The sequence below is a fragment of the Colossoma macropomum genome, unplaced genomic scaffold (assembly GCF_904425465.1).
Source record: "Colossoma macropomum unplaced genomic scaffold, Colossoma_macropomum, whole genome shotgun sequence".
Lineage (NCBI taxonomy): Eukaryota > Metazoa > Chordata > Actinopteri > Characiformes > Serrasalmidae > Colossoma > Colossoma macropomum.
In genome coordinates, this window is record NW_023494802.1 from 14,057,544 (window position 1) to 14,076,327 (window position 18,784).

The following is an 18,784-nucleotide window of genomic DNA, read 5'->3' on the forward strand; positions in this document are numbered from 1 at the left end:
TTTTGAAATTGGTGTCATCTGTCAAATTTTCTTTTTCCACTCCAGCTCTGTGAAGAGGACATGAGGAACCTGTTGTTTGGAGACTACATGACCCCTGATGTCGACGCCAGTGAAAGGTTATATGCTGAGGTTCCCAGCATGGAAAGCTTCAGTCAAGTGGTAGAGTCCTATCTGACGGAGTACAACCAGACTCATAAGAACCGCATGAACCTGGTCATCTTCCGGTAACTGATACTTCCTTTACTCACTGCAGTGTGTGTTACTGCAGTCACATTAATAGACTTTACTGTGAGGGATGTAATTCCTAAAGCTCTTTATTGTTTTCTGGAAGCTATGTTCTGGAACACCTGTCCAGAATCAGCCGTGTGTTGAAGCAGCCTGGGGGAAACGCTCTGCTGGTGGGGGTTGGAGGAAGCGGCCGTCAGTCCATCACGAGGCTGGCCACTTTCATGGCCGACATGACTCTGTTCCAGCCTGAGATCTCCAAGAACTATGGCATGAACGAGTGGAGAGATGACCTCAAGGTACTATGTGATTTCCTTCTGATAGGAAGTTTCAGTAATTTGCGTGAACTTTCGCTTTTGGTTTCACTGAAACTGAAACTTGCTACTTAAATTTTCACCCTACCCAAAATATACTTGATTAGCCAGGACAGGTTTGGTGTCTGGGAAACTGCTTCTTTAGTTTTACACTGGAGCTACGAGTTGAAGGACCCATATCATGGAAAAACAAAAATTTCATTCATTTTTTATTAAAAGTTTGATGTAATGTCATTAAAAAGTAAAAAAAAACATACTGTTCACTTGTCAGTCTGACAGCCTGTTTTGAAATTCAGTGTGTTTGTGTTGTGGCAAAAAACAGTGCATTTACACATTTCCATGTATTTAGACTGCAGCAGTTAAGCCCCACCCATTCACGCTGAAGTAAGAAAGATAGCTTTCTGACAGAGTCACAATATAGGAAAGCCAATCACAACTGAGATTTTTACATATATTAGCCTTAAATGCACAGTAACAAAACAGCCTGTTAATTCTAAGTAATAAACAGAGGTTGAAAATGGTCATGGAAAAAGAAATGATAACTGATTTAGTACATAAAACCACAGAAACATCATTAAACATAAGTGGACGTTTAAATAGACAAGAAACATGTTGGATAAGTAATAAAAGCTGTCTCAACAATTATCATCATGCATACTGCATGTCTAAATCATCACGCACTTGCCTCAAACCATGTAGAGGTGTTAAATAATATCAAACACAGTTGTGCGTTTCTAACATTGTATGATATACTAAAAATTGACAAAAATATATTGAATCTTACAAATATCTTAAAGCCTGAATTTTGTCCACAGTTTTGCCCATTTTTAAAAATAACAGTATAAAACCAATAATGCAAAACTAGTAGATATAAGCTTCCATTTCTTATTACCTGCATTAGTCTCTTAGCTCCAGTGCAAAGAAAAAAAAACTAGCTTTGGACACCAAACATAACTTGGCTGACACATTGCTTTAAAGCTGCTGAAATAAATGGTGTTTCATTAAATAAGGTCTGTTTGTTCCTCCTTCAGCTTCTGTTGAAGAAAGCAGGGGTGAAGGGCCAGAAGACAGTGTTCCTACTCACAGATGCTCAGATAAAAGAAGAGGCCTTCTTAGAGGACGTAGACAGCGTCTTAAACACAGGGGAGGTTCCAAATATATTTGCTGTGGATGAAAAGCAAGAGATCATGGAGGTGCTGTATGTTTTATAATGTTTAAAGTACCCTTTAAGTCATAATTTAAACCATGAAAAAATATCTATGTTGAATCATAATTTGTCAAATATTTGTATGTATTGTTATACCCAGGAAACTTCTTTAAATGGCATAAGATCACCCCCAAACCTTAACACTCATTGAGAATGTGAAGATTTATAAATATGCACAACTGTGCAAATTGTAAACTCCTCCCGTTTCCAAACCCCATCCCTTCCCTTCACCACCAGGCATGCAGAGTTCTTTAGATTTGCTGAATCTGGAATACAATCTGAAACAAACTGAGCAGATGAGACAGAGCACAACAGAAACTAAAATAAGCTCCCAACGTACCCTCAACAATCAGAAAATAAACTAGTGATATTTTCAATTCATCACCGACTAAATTTTAAACCTTAACGCTGGCCACCCAAATTCATTCATTCAGATTTGAGTCTTTATCCTCTAAAGCTGTGTTATATGGTGTGTATCTGTATTAGTCTGCTCGCTAAGTTAACAGTAGCCGCTGGTGCTACCGAGGTAGTGGTGCAAGAGTAGCTTACATAACAGCTCCACACACTAAAACATAGATTTCCTGTGTTGTGGTGTAGCATGCTAAGCTACTGCTACCTGCTACTAGAACAGCTCTACACTGTATTTGATAGTGATTAACTGCCATATAAATAATCACAATGAACAATTTAACGGACAGTCTTTGCTCATTGTAAGCATCTGTTGAAGTTTGAACCTAAAGTGGCCAAATTGGCTGATTAGCTTTCTTGTTTACTAGTTAAAAATAGTTATTAGCTCCCAACTGACGACAAAAGCAGCTCAAGCTCAGATAAACAAATGTTACTCACTGCTGCCAGTTAAAGGAGTTAAGGCATCAGTGAGAAGTTAGAACTTTTGGGGTTTTTTCAAGACTCATCATGTCAGTAAATGCATTTTCTACTTTTTTTTTAATTACACATACTTGCCTCAATCCAAATGATGAAAATACACTCTGGAAAATATTTGCGATCCACTATTTAGATTTAGATCACTATTAGATTAAATAATTGCAATCAGGTGATTATGCAATAATTTTCACAGGCCTATTAGTTATGATGGAAAACTTGTACTAGAGGCTTGTGCCTCTCCATGACACATTAAGGAAGTTTAGTGGAATCCCTCTCACTCCTGTCTGTTCCTCAGGCTGTGCGGCCCATAGCCCAGGCTGGTAATAAGAATTTGGAGTTCAGCCCGTTGGCTCTGTTTGCATACTTCGTCAATCGATGTAGAGAGAACCTGCACATAGTGGTGGCTTTCAGTCCTATTGGAGATGCCTTCAGAAACCGTCTCAGACAGTTTCCCTCTCTGATCAACTGCTGCACAATCAACTGGTTCCAAGTAAGACTGGCAAGATTTTTTCAACTATGAATACAGACACAGTAAATGTGGTAATGATTATAATTAGTGGATCAGAACTGATGCAGACATTCAGTCAATATGTGTAAGCAAGAAGTTTTCTTTTCTTAGATGTGTGAATTTGTTGTTCCTCTCAGCCATGGCCTGAAGAAGCACTGGAGCGAGTAGCCAACAAGTTTTTAGAGACGCTGGAGATGAGTGATCATGAGCGGCGAGAAGTTATGCTGATCTGCAAGACTTTCCACACATCTGCAATTGATTTGTCCAAGAGGTATTAAACATAATACACTTTATAATCATATCATTAATAAGACACTTTGTTATATGAGTTCTAGTACCACAAAATGTTGGGCATGTCATCAACATATGTTGCTATGAATTAAATGGTGATGTTTTGATGTTTTTCCAGGTTTCTGTCAGAGCTTGGTCGCCACAACTATGTGACTCCTACGTCCTATTTGGAGCTCATAGCTGCTTTTAGACTGCTCCTGACTCAGAAACGAGACACAGTAATGAAGGCTAAGAAGAGATATACTAATGGACTGGACAAGCTGGCTTTTGCTGAATCTCAGGTCATTTTTCTGTCTGTTATTCTGTCTTTTGTATGTTCTTAATTCTTCTCACAGTGTATTTTGTCTTTGAAACAAGGTTGTTTACACACTGAAGCATACAGTATTGTACAAAAGTCAGTTTATTTGATTTTCAGTTATATATTTAACAGGAAATTGCACAAAAGCTGCAAAAACTAAGTATAATTTCAGTGTAACACTAGGGGTCTGAACGGGTTTGTAGTGTGGTTTAGAAATGTGGAGTAAGGTTTAATGGACTGATGAGTCAAAATTTGTAATTGGGATTACTTGGATTGTGAGAAGTAGAAAATGCAACCAGCTTCTGAGAGTGAACTTTGAAGGTGTGGGGAAAAAGTACCTGCTGATTTGTTTGTAAACAGAAACCAAATCACTGAAAAGAATGGAAACGGTAATAAAAGGAACAGCTGGTCACATTAAATACTGAAACATTTGATACTAGATTTAGTCGTTGAAGCATCCATGTAGTTATCTGTTAAGTATATGTTTTCTGTATTTTTCCCGATGCTGTGAAATAAATAACTTGTATTTAATGGTCACTTTGACTTGAAATTAAATAAATGAAAGTGTCATCTCTGACTTCTGCACTGTAACGTGTTTATTCAGAATGTGTTTTTTATTTTGTTGCTCTTTTTCTGGAATTACTGCTGCATTTGGTACTTTGAAAGCATGTGTGTTTTCCATGTACGACCTAAAGGACACAGTACTGTATGTCATTAATATGTTTTGCTATAAGGAAAGTGAATGATTAGCTGTGTTTTTCTAGGTAGGTGAAATGAAGAAGGAGCTTGTGGACCTGCAGCCCAAACTGGAGCAGGCCAAGATTGACAACACTAAAATGATGCAGGTGAGAAATTAATATTTTTGTTTAAGCTAGGGCAACAAAAACCTCCAGATGCTAAAGTGCTGCTGTATTGCAGGTAATAGAGGTGGAGTCAGTGCAGGTTGAAGCTAAGAGTAAAGTTGTTCGTGTGGATGAGGAGGTGGCTACTCAAAAGGCAAACGAAGCACAGGCTCTGAAAAACGAGTGTGAGAGTGACCTCGCTGAGGCCATCCCTGCTCTGGAGGCTGCTCTTTCTGCTCTCGACACACTGAAGGTCAGAGTCAAGGTCATGTTGAGCCCCCAATTCAATATGTAATGTAATATCTAGATTTTCCTCCAAGTTAAAAGTTGCTATTGGTAAACCTGTTTTTTTCCAGCCCTCTGATATTACAATTGTAAAGTCTATGAAAAATCCTCCATCTGGAGTTAAGCTAGTGATGGCAGCAGTGTGTGTGATGAAAGACATCAAACCTGAGAAGATCAGTGATCCTGCAGGAACAGGACAGAAGGTGAAACGATGAGTTCAGCACTTTAAATAATGATAAGCTGTTCTGTTGGATGCTATATTAACTTTCTACTCCATATCTACAGATTCTTGACTATTGGGGTCCAAGCAAGAAGCTGCTTGGAGACATGAATTTCCTCAGGGACCTGAAAGTGTATGACAAGGACAACATTCCTGTAAGTGTATCAATAGGTTAAGGTGGAGCCATGTGTCACGATGACTGATGTTTCATTATGATCTGTTGATAATATATTGTACTAATGCCACTTTGTGACAGGCACCAGTCATGCACAAAATCCGTAGCGAGTATATGACCAACCCTGACTTTGACCCCACCAAAGTGGCCAAGGCCTCTTCTGCAGCTGAGGGTCTGTGCAAATGGATCACTGCCATGGAGGTTTATGACAGAGTGGCAAAGGTGGGCAGAATTGCATCACTGAATCAAATCGTCTGTTGCATCTCAGAGACATACAGACCTTTTTTTCATTCCAACTGATGTCTTTTGCAAGTGATTCATTTATTCCATTTTATTTAAGCAAGCCAATTGTTTCTTCTTGATATAAACATCCTTACTAAGGGTGTGTGTCATGGCAAAAATATAATCTCGTGTGCAATAAGACATTTTTAATACACAATTTACACAATTATGGTTGTGATATTAGGTTTTTCCAAGATTTGCAAACAAGTTGGAATGGGCAAAAGACAGAACTAATGCAACAGTATTGTCGCATTCAAAAAGGCCATGTTTTTTTTTGGCCTTTAACCTTTTTTGTTTATTTAAAAAGCAAAAAAACGTTACATGTTTTGTTGATTTTCTAAGTGAAAATGAACAGACTTCTGCACATTTTAATGCACAATTGTTGTGAATTATTTGCTGAATTTAACACATCGGGGGAAAAACATAAAATGTGGTCTGTGCAAATAAGTTTTTTTCAATAAATTTTTCAAACACAGTAAAGTAAATAGATATTGTGCACTAAAATGCACAGACAAATACCATATTTAAGTTCCCTGTAAAGGATGTGTGCTTAATTTCACAAAACATCAACAAAACATGTAATTTGCCCTGGAATGTTCAAACTTTATCATAGGACTGTATGCAGTTACTATTCCCAGGTTGTTGTTTTTACAGGCTGTATATAATTGGTCTTTTTAATGATGCATGCAGTCGGTCAGTGTTCTAGAAGTATTGATGACACCTGCAATGTACTCAGAAAAGTGTGTAACGTAATTTCACAATAATTACATACTGTCATATTGCTCACCTCTAATCTTTACTCACCTGTGTTAACTCTGGCTTTCTAGGTAGTAGCTCCTAAAAAGGCTAACCTGGCTGTGGCACAGCAGTCACTGGCCACTACCATGGCCCTCCTGAACCAGAAGAGAGCTGAGCTGAAGGAGGTGGAGGACCGCCTGGCTGCCCTGCAGAAAACATTTGAAGAGAAAACTGAGGAGAAGGCTCAGTTAGAATTCCAGGTGGACCTCTGTGCCCGCAAGCTGGAGAGAGCGGAGAAGCTCATTGGGGGATTAGGAGGAGAAAAGACTAGGTCAGAATGATATTCGTTCAAATACATTTTCTTTTGAGGGCCAGGAGTTTTAAATTGAATTGAATTGTGAATAAAAACATTGTTGTGGAATGTTCTCTGAGGTATTTCTCTGCGTCTTACAGGTGGTCTAAAGCAGCCGACGACCTTCAGAACACATATGACAATTTGACAGGTGACGTGCTGATATCTGCTGGTGTAATTGCTTACCTAGGAGCTTTCACTGCTGGCTTTCGTCAGAACTGCACTAAAGAGTGGACCAAACTCTGTAAGGTACAGTACCTACTCAACAAATGTTGTTTCAACTGGCAGCAGAAGTTAAAATAACAGTGAAAATATATTAATAATCGTGTAGGATCCCTCGACTGCACGCATTATGAAAGCAATTTAAAAATATATATCCGATTCACTTTTCTTGCATAAAATTGACCTGATTATTGAATTCAAAAAATTTTTAAACGAATAATGTGCGCAGGGGCCTTGAGGCAACATTGTGCGACAATGGGACGAAACGATATAGATCCATGTTCCCTGAAGTGGTGAGACCTGGCTTGTGATTGGCTAAATACGTTCCACTGTCGCACAATGTTGCTTCTGGGCAACAAACATATTTCTGCAAATTAACATAACTGAAAAATGATACTGAATGTTAAAAAGAGGTTTGGGAGTGCCCACTAAGAGATAGCATGACCAAATACATGCTTTTTCGCTGACTTACTCAAACTCCGCCCTTTATTGTTAACCCTTTCAGTGTCCTTAAATATGTATAAAGTCATTGTAAAGTCAGGAAATTTTTTGTTGCCCTGAGGCAACATCGTGCAATAGAGGGTTAATTTATCCATATCTTATTAACTCCATATCTATTTGCATATTTTATATTTGCCCTGACATTTATTGTCATCTTTAGTCCAAGAGCATCCCATCTTCAGATGATTACTCTCTGAGTAAGACCCTTGGAGATCCAATCAAGATCAGGGCCTGGAACATTTCTGGACTGCCCACTGACAGCTTCTCTATTGATAATGGAGTCATTGTTAGCAATTCCAGAAGATGGTACAGCTCCATAATCACACCTTCAAATACAAAAAAAAAAAAACAAATTAAGTCTCAATCTTTAAGAATCTGGCTATAAATTAATACATTTTAAAATATATTTGCAGGCCTCTGATGATTGACCCACAGGGTCAGGCCAACAAGTGGGTGAAAAACTCAGAAAGAGAAAACAACCTGAATGTAATAAAGCTTACAGATGCAGACTACATGAGGACCCTGGAGAACTGCATCCAGTTTGGTACTCCTCTACTGCTGGAGAATGTGGGAGAAGAACTGGACCCCTCATTGGAGCCCCTACTGCTCAAACAGATATTCAAACAAGGTACAAGGCAGAAAGGGAAGGTTAACTGGTCTATGTGTTGTTTTTTCCAGCTTTAAGAGTTTTGTAAAAATGATTTTGGGTGTTTTTTTTGTGAAACGCATTTCTGAAGTAAGGTGTGGAAAAAACCTGTTATGGCCTTTTACTGGGCATAGAATCCAGTTTTGATGAGTGCAGAGCACTCAAATAATTTCACACAGGTTATAAGATTACTTGTGTTCTGTTCTTAGGCTATGTTCCTTACCATGAGCTGAAAATAAATGTTAAACTGCATCACGTTGCTAAAAGCAATTTTGATCTTTTGGGATCCTATGGGAGGTAATTTTTCCGCTGCATCTTAGTTTAGTGGCATGCATTTTTGAAAAAGACCAAATCATTTTACAATTCTTTGAAAACTGGAAAGAATAAGCTTTTTGGGAGAAAAAGTTGGACTATTCCTTTAAGACTAAATCAGTGTCAAGGAAAATTACACTCCAATATAGTAACATAACATTTCCAGCAATCAGTTCAACCACTCCTTCGACGTGTGGTAATGCCTAGTATAGGAACTGAGGCCAGTGGCTGAACTATGATTATGTGAATAATTCCTGTTTTCTGCGTGTAGGAGGTATGGACTGCATCAGGCTGGGCGAGAGCGTGATTGAGTACTCGAGCGATTTCCGGTTTTATATAACAACTAAGCTAAGGAACCCTCATTATCTGCCAGAGCTGGCCACTAAAGTTTCCCTGCTCAACTTCATGATCACTCCAGAGGGCCTGGAGGACCAGTTGCTGGGCATTGTGGTAGCTAAGGAGAGGTGATGATATATGCATGCCCATACACACAAGCCTCTAAATTTGCTTAATATAATATTAATATAAAATTATTTAACTTTGAAAGAATCATTTAAAACCTCAAAAGACAAACCTTAATATGCTCTGTGCTGTTACACCATTCCCCTTCTACATTCTGGAATATTATTCCATGTGCTTTACATCCTATATTTAATAGGCCAGAGTTAGAGGAGGAGAGGAATGCCCTGATAGTGCAATCTGCTGCCAATAAGAAGCAGCTGAAAGAGATTGAGGACAAAATCCTGGAGACGCTGCAGTCCTCGGAGGGGAATATCCTGGAGGACGAGAGTGCTATCCAGATCCTGGACTCCGCCAAGATAATGTCTAATGAGATCTCCAAGAAACAGCAGGTCTGGGGCTGGGAAAAGCCGATTTGAAAGACGCTGCAGTATAGTGACAGTGAGTGATTAGACCTCTCTTCCTTTGTGCGAACTTTTCAGATTGCAGAGAAGACTGAAATTAAGATAGCAGAGTCGAGAGAAGGCTACAGAACCATCGCCAAGCACTCCTCCATCCTGTTCTTTAGCATTGCAGACCTAGCCAACATTGACCCCATGTACCAGTACTCACTCAACTGGTTTGTCAACCTTTACATCAACTCCATACAGGACAGGTAAAAAGATAAATGCTTATACGCTTGTTTGTTTAACCGTATTATTGTCATTTTTCTATACATTTGATTTACATTACATAATTTTTAAAATGTTTTGACACAGTTACTTACATAGTTATGTGAAATGTGTTTATATTTGATTTGCACTGTAACACCAGGTTTGGGTCTGTACTTCAGACTTTTTTTGTGACTTAAAGATTGCAAAAACGTGATGGTTTTGTAGTCAGGAAAACCAAGGTAAAGTGTCTCAATAAAGTGATGAGCTACCACAAGCTAGTGGAATGGCTTCAGTGCCCTTGGCATAGATTCTTCTAGTCTCTGGAACTATACTGGAGGGATAGGACACGAGTGACTGTAAGGGACAAGCATTCGGGATTTTACTGTTATCTTGGTTTATGCCGCACAACCGTTTGTGGAGAATATGGTGAAAGATGACTCATTTCATTGTATCACTTTTTCCTCTATAGTCCAGTGGCTGTTTTTTTGCACCACCTTTTTACAGCTGAATACTCAAATGTGCATTGATTTGAAAAAATAGGCCATTAAAAAGGGGTTTCAAGGCATACATGTCATGGGAGGCCAAAGAAAGTTAAGCTCATATTTGTTACAAAATTAACCTTCTGCTTGTCCACATAGAATACTATCATTACAATGTACTGTATGTTTCAGTAACAAGTCAAAGATTCTAGAGAGGAGACTGAGATACCTGATCGACCACTTCACCTACAACCTGTACTGCAATGTGTGCCGCTCTCTTTTTGAGAAGGACAAACTGCTGTTCTCCTTCCTCCTCTGTTCCAACTTGCTTCTGTAAGTTAGCTTTAACTACATCAATAATTGTTATTAGGAGCGAACATTATTAAAACAAGTTTGCACAGTGTTCGTTTTCTCTTCATAACCAAATGAAACAGCAGTGCTTCCCTTGATGTCTAACTGTCTCACTTTCCTTCAGGGCTAAGAAGGAAATCGAGTACTCTGAGTTCATGTTCCTGCTCACAGGTGGTGTGGGTCTGCAGAATGATGTCCCCAATCCTGACCCCACCTGGCTACAAGACAAGAGCTGGGATGAGATCTGTAGAGCTAGTGACCTGCCTGGCCTGCAGGGCCTCAAGTATGTGCCTCCTTGCCAGCTGCATTTGCTTTAAAATATATTTAGTAACAGGTTCTATTCTGTTCTCTTTGTAAGATAATTTGTCCTCGAAGAGACTTCACTTCCTTTTACTCTTGTCAGGTTTTATATTTATTTTTTTTTTTCCTGCTTGAAAATAGGGAGAGCTTCATGAAGACACCTGAGAGCTTTTTACCTATTTATGACAGTAAGGAGCCTTATAACACTCCCCTGCCAAAACCATGGTGCGACAAACTCAGTGACTTTCAGGAAATGATCATTTACCGTTGCCTTCGGCCAGACAAAGTGAGGCATCATCCATTTTTGCACAGGTCCCAATGATATTTAATTATATTTTGTCACCTTTTTCAACACTCTTATCCCTTGTCTCTTTCTCTAAAGATTGAACCAGCAATTAGTAATTACGTGACTGAAAAACTGGGCAAAAAGTTTGTTGAACCACCGCCATTTGATCTGAGTAAGAGCTACATTGATTCTAACTCCACAATCCCACTAGTCTTTGTGCTCTCTCCTGGAGCTGATCCTATGGCCAGTAAGTATTGTCTTCTACTGTAAGTACTGTTTTTCGGTTTGATGAATAGATCTATTCTTACACACTCCTGACCGAACACTGAAATGTTCCTCAAAGGTTTGCTGAAGTTTGCCAACGACAAGAACATGGGTGGCGCTAAGTTCAAGTCGATCTCTCTGGGTCAGGGCCAGGGTCCTATAGCTGTGAAGATGATCCACTCAGCCATGAAAGAGGGCACATGGGTGTGTCTGCAGAATTGCCACCTGGCTGTGTCTTGGATGTCCACCTTGGAGAAGATCTGTGAGGATTTCAGCCCAGAAACATGCCACCCAGACTTTCGCCTCTGGCTCACCAGCTACCCCTCCCCTATGGTATCTATGTACACTGACAACAAGTGATGCATTAAGTTTTTTTATTCATACACAGGCTTACTTCTTGCTTATTATGTGGCATTCTCTGTCATATGGAATTGTTTACAATTCATAACCTATTTTGTTTATAATGTCAGTTCCCAGTGACCATCCTGCAGAATGGGGTGAAGATGACAAATGAGCCACCCACAGGCCTCAGGCTAAATCTTCTGCAGTCCTACCTGTCTGACCCAGTCTCCGATCCCGAGTTCTTCTCTGCATGTCCAAACAAAGAGCTGGTAAGAGGATGGATTTCCTGTTTAATTACACACACATTGTTCCATCAATATGTTCCAGATGTGGTAATCTGCTGCTGTATTTATAGGTTTGGGAAAAGCTCCTATATGGGGTTTGCTTCTTCCATGCCCTTGTCCAAGAGAGAAAGAAGTTTGGACCGCTGGGTTGGAACATTCCATATGGATTCAATGAATCAGATCTGCGTATTAGTATCAGGCAGTTGCAGGTGAATGTTCTTGCATAACATTGCTGTCTTAGCAAAACTAAATTTTTCTGGAAACACTAGCTTGAAAAGCCAGCTACCCTATGAACTTAATTTCTGTACTTTCATCTCCTTTATTTTGAGACTTTTGCTCCACTATATTTCACAGTAAAATATACTTTTTACTCTTCCACTTTTCAAAGTACTGTGAAGATAAAAGTAGTTTTTCCAAAATATACAAAATAATTTGATGCACATTCACCGTAAGTTCAACCAACCATAGTGCACCTTTCACTAAATCCCTCCCTCTAAAAACAGAATGTCCAATCATAGCATAGCTACTGTAACTAGTTCCAGGTAACTCTGGATATTTCAGAATACTTTTACTTTTGATGCTTAAGTATATTTCAAAAGCAAGTACTGTTGAACTGGTCCTTAAGTACAAATATAAATAGAGCACTTATATTTTTACTTGAGTGATATTTTACTAAGGGTATCTCTACATTCATTCAAGTAATGGACTTTGTCCAATACAGAAAGTTAGTTGAGTGCAATCTTTTTACATTAATATACAATAAAATTTCTTTCCTGTTCCTAAAAAATTGTTTATGAAGGTCATAGTTACACACATACTCAGAGCAGCTGGTATTTGTAGGAAGCTATTCCTTAATGCCATTTTGGCTCACTGCATAGGTCAGGCTTGAGGTTACTAGTAAACTACAGAACTTTTCTGCCTGGTAAACACACTATTAACAGTCAATAGTTATATTGTGACAGATCTTGAAATCACCTGTTGTGGAAACTATATACTGTTCTTAATGCACTCTTCTTGCTCCTTCTGCTGCAGCTCTTTGTGAATGAGTATGAAGAGGTTCCATTTGAGGCAATCACTTATCTGACAGGAGAGTGTAACTACGGTGGGCGAGTGACAGATGACTGGGACCGCCGCCTTCTCCTGACCATGCTGGCTGACTTCTACAATAAAGACATCATAGAGAACCTTCGCTACACCTTCTCCCCCAGTGGCAAATACTACGCACCTCCGAAGTCCATTTATGAAGACTATGTGGAGTTTATCAGGGTGAGACTTACCAGTTTAGTCTGAAGGAGAATGATGAATTCTGAGCAGATACATACACCATGATGTTTGAGCTAAACCATGTGACATAGGAATGGTACATAAAAGTTTTGTGTATACAGAATCTGCCTGCTACCCAGCATCCAGAGGTGTTTGGCATGCATGAGAATGTGGACATTTCTAAAGACCTGCAGCAGACCAAACTCCTGTTTGACTCACTGATCCTCACTCAGGGGGGAGGCTCCAAGGGGGGAGGCAGTTCTGGAGGAGACAACACACTGCTGGACATTGCCAACGACATTCTTTCTAAAGTATATCGTATCGTATATATATTATGCAAATTCCTTGATTCAACACAACTCAAACCATCATATTTTTAACCAACAAATATTTATAAATTTACATTATTGTACAATTTTAATTTGTCCTTAGTGCTATGCTTGTCTCAGTTAAACCTTTTGGTTTATTCCAGCTTCCAGGGAACTTTAACATCGAGTCTGCCCTTGAAAAATTCCCAGTGCTATACGAAGAGAGTATGAACACAGTGCTTGTACAAGAGATGGAACGATATAATAAGTGAGTCCCAAGATCAACTGCAGAGCATAAAAGAATATAAACCTATGAGACATATAGTGGATTTCAGAGCCGGTCCTGACGTCCCTGCGGCCCTAAGCAAAATTCTGCAAAGGGGCTCTCCTGCCTGAGTCATGAGCCATGTAAACTGTTTGCAGTTGCCACTCCGTCCCACTTGACATTCCAGTGCTCCCAATATAATCCTCCCTCCTTTAAAACAGTATCTGTCGGTTTAAAAATAAGTAGACATGTTAATTTTATCAGCTGCATGAGGCCCATTCACACTGGCTCCCCCAGATTTCCTTTTATACATTTTAAAAATAAAATTTGTAAAGCTGTTTCTACTATGGCTTGGCTGAGAGATGTGCATCCATATTGCCCAGTATGCCCAGCTAATCAACACTCTAAATTCAAAACTTAATCAATAGTCAATCCATTGCTTTCCATTTTGCATTAGTCCAGAGTTGTATCTAAACCTTAACTGAGAGACTAGATAATCATTGTCTTATTTTAAAATTATGTGCGCCCATATATTGTCTGGACCAGAGGTTGCTGCTGCAAAGCACAAGTTTAATTTTGTTCACACATATATGAACCCATTTATGCACAGTAAGTATAAGCTGAATACCAATCGCTGTTTAACATTACTTCGATGGAATAAAGTAAGTCCAAATTGCATTCTGAATGAGCTCACATGCTCACTCAGAAAAAAATTAACATACATCCAACAATAAAGGAAACTTTTTGCATCTTTTATATAGTGACAGAAAACATCATAGCTCACTGACAGCTCTTGTTCTACAGGCTGATACTATTTTCTGTGACTATCAATGACATGTACATGCCATAACTCCTCTGGCAGGAGAATTAAGTGAATTAAAGGAAACATTGCAAAAGTCTCTGCATGTATTACTAGCAAGATGTTTGGTTTGATAACATTAACATGTTAAATTATTGCGAAAAATGCAAAAATGAAAATATAATTATATGTTAATATAATTGTTAACATATTTCATACATATTCACATTATTCATACTAGTATTGTAGTATAAATAGTAGTAGTATAAATAATAACTCATTTTGAAAAGTTAGATGTCTTGCCACTTTTCACAGGCAGTGTAGATATCTTAAAATAATATAATATAATACAATATAATATAATATATCTAACATAGCTAATACTGTGTTTTGTATTGTATATGTTATGTATATTGTGTTATATTCTGTCCTCAGTTTGTGCAACACCATCCGTGTGAGTCTGCAGAACCTGCTGAAGGCTATTAAGGGGCTGGTGGTGATGGATGCAGAACTGGAGGCTATAGCAGGCAGCCTGCTAGTGGGTAAAGTGCCAGAGAAGTGGGCCAAGCGCTCCTACCCCAGCCTCAAGCCCCTGGGCAGCTACATCACAGACTTCCTCGCTAGGCTCAAGTTTCTGCGGGTTATTACATTTTTCCAAAAAGAATTATTTATTATCATAAATCATAGTATGTTTTTCTTTTTTTGACTAATATTGCTCATCATATAAAGCTAAGTATGCTATAAATGCTTAGATGGATCATATTAATGCCTGGTCTGCCTGCTGTCTGTATTGAGTGAATAGTTTTTTGCATTTTTAGGACTGGTATGACACAACGAAGCCCCACGTGTTCTGGCTGTCTGGGTTCTTCTTCACCCAAGCGTTCCTGACAGGAGCCATGCAGAACTATGCCAGGAAATACTCCATCCCTATTGACCTCCTTGGCTTTGAATATGAGGTACCAACTACTAAGTAGAGGAATATCATATACTCTCAACATGTTGTACATTTGTGTGGAAAAGATTGAATACCCCAGGTCAAATGACAAGTTTGAAAGTAGTTTTCTTCATTTTGAAGTACATATTGGCATAAACATATTAAAAAAATAAAACATACAGTATAACATGCCATAAATTTTACACAGGCTACATTTATGTTATTTTTTCCCATTTGTTAAAGCAACATTATGTAGCAATTATACTTTTAAATAACAGTTTCGAAATCTTTCTGACAGTACACCGACTTATATTGGGGAGAATGGCGTCTCTGTCGTTGCCATTCTGGCCTGGAACGCCTCCTATAGCAGTATGTAATTATGCTATTATGCTAGCTTGTAAGTCAACATAGTTCTTTCTCTTCTGATGTTGTCTTTGCTGGTGTTGTGCCAAATTCCGTCTCTCACTTGGAAAATCGACACAATCTGTCATTTGACCAGGGGCGCCCAAACTTTTGCATACGACTATAAATGTCAAAATACGTATAAGTTCAGTGCAGTCCAGCGAATATTGATTTCATTACTCTGATTACATTACACAGGTGCTTCCTTTCGACACCTCAGCCACTTCTCCCGAGGATGGAGTGTATGTTCATGGCCTCTTCTTGGATGGAGCGCGATGGGATAAGAAAAGGTTTGTTTATATGATAGAAGAATATGTACTAGGGCTGGGCAATATGACAGCACTGCTTAATCGGTTGCAGCATATCAGATGTCAGAAAACGTATTGTGACATATCATGTATTATGAAAAGTTCTTTAGGTATCACAATCTTACACTTTTGCCATATCACCCAGCTCTAATTTGTACCATTATTACCTGTTCTGAATTTTTTTAACGCCTTTCATTTTTTAAAGAAATGTTTTTTTTCCTTCTCCTGCAGTGGCGTCTTAGCTGAACAGTACCCAAAAGTTCTCTTTGATTCAGTGCCCATCATTTGGATAAAACCAAGTGAGTGAACATCCCTGTCTTAAACATGAAAATAGCTTGTCACTGTGACTTGTTCTAAAATCATGCTGTCATTCATTTATCTCCTAGCGGATAAGCGTGTTGTGAAGCAACCCCATAACATCTACGTCTGTCCTCTCTATAAGACCAGCGAACGTAAGGGCACTCTGTCCACCACGGGCCACTCCACTAACTTCGTCATCTCCATTATCTTGCCCACCAGCAAGCGTCCACAGCACTGGATCAAGAGAGGTGTGGCCATGCTCTGCCAGCTGGATAATTAAGACATAGCATCCTATGAAAATGCACTTTACTGGACCTTTACATTTAATGCTGCAGCTCTACATTTAATGATGCCCTAAATTTGAATATATAATCCAGTTTTGCTTCACAAGGACTGAATAGTGTGTGAGCAAAAATATAAATCCTTGCATCGTGTCTAATAAAGAAATGACATAATGAATGTTTTGTGATCTGCTCATAAATACTTCTTTGCGCAAAGCAGACTTTTCATTCGCAACACTTTGTGCTTTTGTAATTGTGTTTTTGACCTTTTAAAGTCCACACATGCATCTTAAATTCTCATTTAAAGGTTCACTTCGGCTAAATGAAAAATTTAACCATTGCTACATCTCTTGTAAAGTCTGCCAACTCGCCTTCTGTAGTGGTACTGCTATAATCTTAAGAGTGAGATTTTCTTGAAATTGTAAAAACGACTTCAGGGTGGCAACTTGACTGTGGGCTGTTTGAAATCTGTTTCTGCTAGCTGGCTGATCCAGAAGCAACACAGCAAAACAGCACTGCTTGAAATTTCATGACTTTGTTAGCCTCTACATCAGTGGCTATGCTAGCAGAGGGAGAGTGTTCTACAAAGCCATTTTAACATGCTATGTCTTTTCACTCAAAAACGTATTATCTGACATAGGTGCTCTGTCAATTTGATGTCAAAGTTGATTAAAGTAGACTTTATAACACATAACAGCTTTCGGAATAAGCCTTTATAAATGTTTATGTAGGTTTATGTCAGTTATCATGACAAGTTTATGTATGTGTCATGGGGCCTTATGAACAATGCTCTGTAGTAAGGTATTACCATTCTGCCAAACCAATGAGGGTGAGAGATGCAATGCTGCACTAAGTAGTACAAAACATGATTTATAAAGTGGATAGTTCCGGTCCTAAAATCTGATTGGCTGAGCCGTGTTCAAAGCCGTTGTAAAATCCACAATATACCGCTCCTATGACCGCCTCACAACAACTGAACTGTAAACTGCACCAAATTACCCTTGTGATGTTGATGAAATGATATTTGACTCTCATGCTGCTCGCATGGACCGCCGAGTATACTGATTAAGTAAGAACACACTTTTTGTTTAACTGAGGGGCTGGCGACTTAAGTTCTTAACTAGATCTAGGCTGGTCAGCTAGCTAACAGGCTAAAAGGTAGCCAACAGTCTAAAAAACTCATCATTAATATCACAGACTTGACTTAAAGTACTTATGGTGTGATTAACTGTAAGGCAGCAGTATAAAAGTCTAAAAATGTCACTTGAATGGATTATGCACTGTACATGTCTGTATTTCAGTCAGAAGTCCTGTTAAACTCAGGCTGAATCTCAAACGCCTCCACACTTCCTTAAATAGTGTGATTAGCTATGAATTTAGACATTCTAACCTCTTCAGCCAAATAGTGCATCGTTTATCGAGTATGGATGTGGCTGAGTCCCAGATGACTATTTTTTAGCTGTACTTTGCACCGTTGGGATGCAGGATCCAGAATTAAAGGAGCAGGGAGCCATTTGAGATTCAGCCCCAGCACGAGAAGAGGGGCGCCGGTGGATTGGTGCCAAATAAGTCTCACGATGGTAATCTGGTGACCAAAAAATACTTACAAAGCAAACGTTTTTGCATTAAACAGTGCTGTGTTATCAGGTGTTCATTGATATATGACAGAAACGTACAAAACTTAGCAATATACAGCAATGGGCGCCCAAACTTTCTCCTCAATCAGCAGTCCATGGCTGCGTGGCAACAATACCATACTCTAAAGGAACTACATTTCAAGGCGGAATACTTGTTTCTGTTGATTATTACTAAAATAACAAAATTATTTTCGGAAAATTTGTATGTTTCATTCGTGTATATTCTAAATCTAAGCCCACAGTAATAAAGTAATAAGCCGTTACTGCGATTTTATCACAGGGAAGGGAGTTTTAGGTACTCTGCTTTGCGTCCTGCTTAAGAACACCCTTTCTGTGATAAGATCACAGTAACGGCTTATTACTTTATTACTGTGGGCTTAGATTTAGAATTCCCAGATAGAACCTTATAACGTAAAAAGAGCTCTCAGAATTAAAAGGATCTATCTGAGTTCGGTCCATTCTGGAAAAGGCTTTCCAAGTATTGCACGATTTCAACGTTCAGCTGTCAGAAGTGTCTCAAAACAAGGCTTTGGATATGAAAGGTGATTGTACTACAGAGTTTTGCA

The 18,784-nt window shown here is 38.9% G+C and overlaps 1 protein-coding gene across 1 annotated transcript in view; it reads left to right on the forward strand.

Moving 5' to 3' along the window:
• Positions 1 to 16,689, forward strand: part of dnah12 (dynein, axonemal, heavy chain 12) — a 34,939-nt gene extending 18,250 nt beyond the window's left edge. Inside the window, exons 42-74 of the mRNA XM_036591819.1 lie at positions 46 to 224; positions 332 to 524; positions 1,571 to 1,732; positions 2,927 to 3,121; positions 3,277 to 3,410; positions 3,549 to 3,711; positions 4,493 to 4,573; positions 4,647 to 4,823; positions 4,927 to 5,058; positions 5,141 to 5,230; positions 5,332 to 5,472; positions 6,360 to 6,601; positions 6,724 to 6,871; positions 7,506 to 7,651; positions 7,759 to 7,973; positions 8,575 to 8,767; positions 8,962 to 9,154; positions 9,245 to 9,417; positions 10,087 to 10,227; positions 10,370 to 10,528; positions 10,687 to 10,831; positions 10,928 to 11,078; positions 11,175 to 11,428; positions 11,566 to 11,706; positions 11,793 to 11,930; positions 12,754 to 12,987; positions 13,107 to 13,295; positions 13,457 to 13,560; positions 14,792 to 14,996; positions 15,175 to 15,312; positions 15,891 to 15,982; positions 16,232 to 16,299; positions 16,387 to 16,689. Coding sequence (XP_036447712.1) covers positions 46 to 224; positions 332 to 524; positions 1,571 to 1,732; positions 2,927 to 3,121; positions 3,277 to 3,410; positions 3,549 to 3,711; positions 4,493 to 4,573; positions 4,647 to 4,823; positions 4,927 to 5,058; positions 5,141 to 5,230; positions 5,332 to 5,472; positions 6,360 to 6,601; positions 6,724 to 6,871; positions 7,506 to 7,651; positions 7,759 to 7,973; positions 8,575 to 8,767; positions 8,962 to 9,154; positions 9,245 to 9,417; positions 10,087 to 10,227; positions 10,370 to 10,528; positions 10,687 to 10,831; positions 10,928 to 11,078; positions 11,175 to 11,428; positions 11,566 to 11,706; positions 11,793 to 11,930; positions 12,754 to 12,987; positions 13,107 to 13,295; positions 13,457 to 13,560; positions 14,792 to 14,996; positions 15,175 to 15,312; positions 15,891 to 15,982; positions 16,232 to 16,299; positions 16,387 to 16,580 — 5,310 coding nt within the window. The 3' untranslated portion in view covers positions 16,581 to 16,689. The remainder of the gene's footprint in view (positions 1 to 45; positions 225 to 331; positions 525 to 1,570; positions 1,733 to 2,926; positions 3,122 to 3,276; positions 3,411 to 3,548; positions 3,712 to 4,492; positions 4,574 to 4,646; positions 4,824 to 4,926; positions 5,059 to 5,140; positions 5,231 to 5,331; positions 5,473 to 6,359; positions 6,602 to 6,723; positions 6,872 to 7,505; positions 7,652 to 7,758; positions 7,974 to 8,574; positions 8,768 to 8,961; positions 9,155 to 9,244; positions 9,418 to 10,086; positions 10,228 to 10,369; positions 10,529 to 10,686; positions 10,832 to 10,927; positions 11,079 to 11,174; positions 11,429 to 11,565; positions 11,707 to 11,792; positions 11,931 to 12,753; positions 12,988 to 13,106; positions 13,296 to 13,456; positions 13,561 to 14,791; positions 14,997 to 15,174; positions 15,313 to 15,890; positions 15,983 to 16,231; positions 16,300 to 16,386) is intronic.
• The last annotated feature ends 2,095 nt before the right edge of the window (positions 16,690 to 18,784 follow it).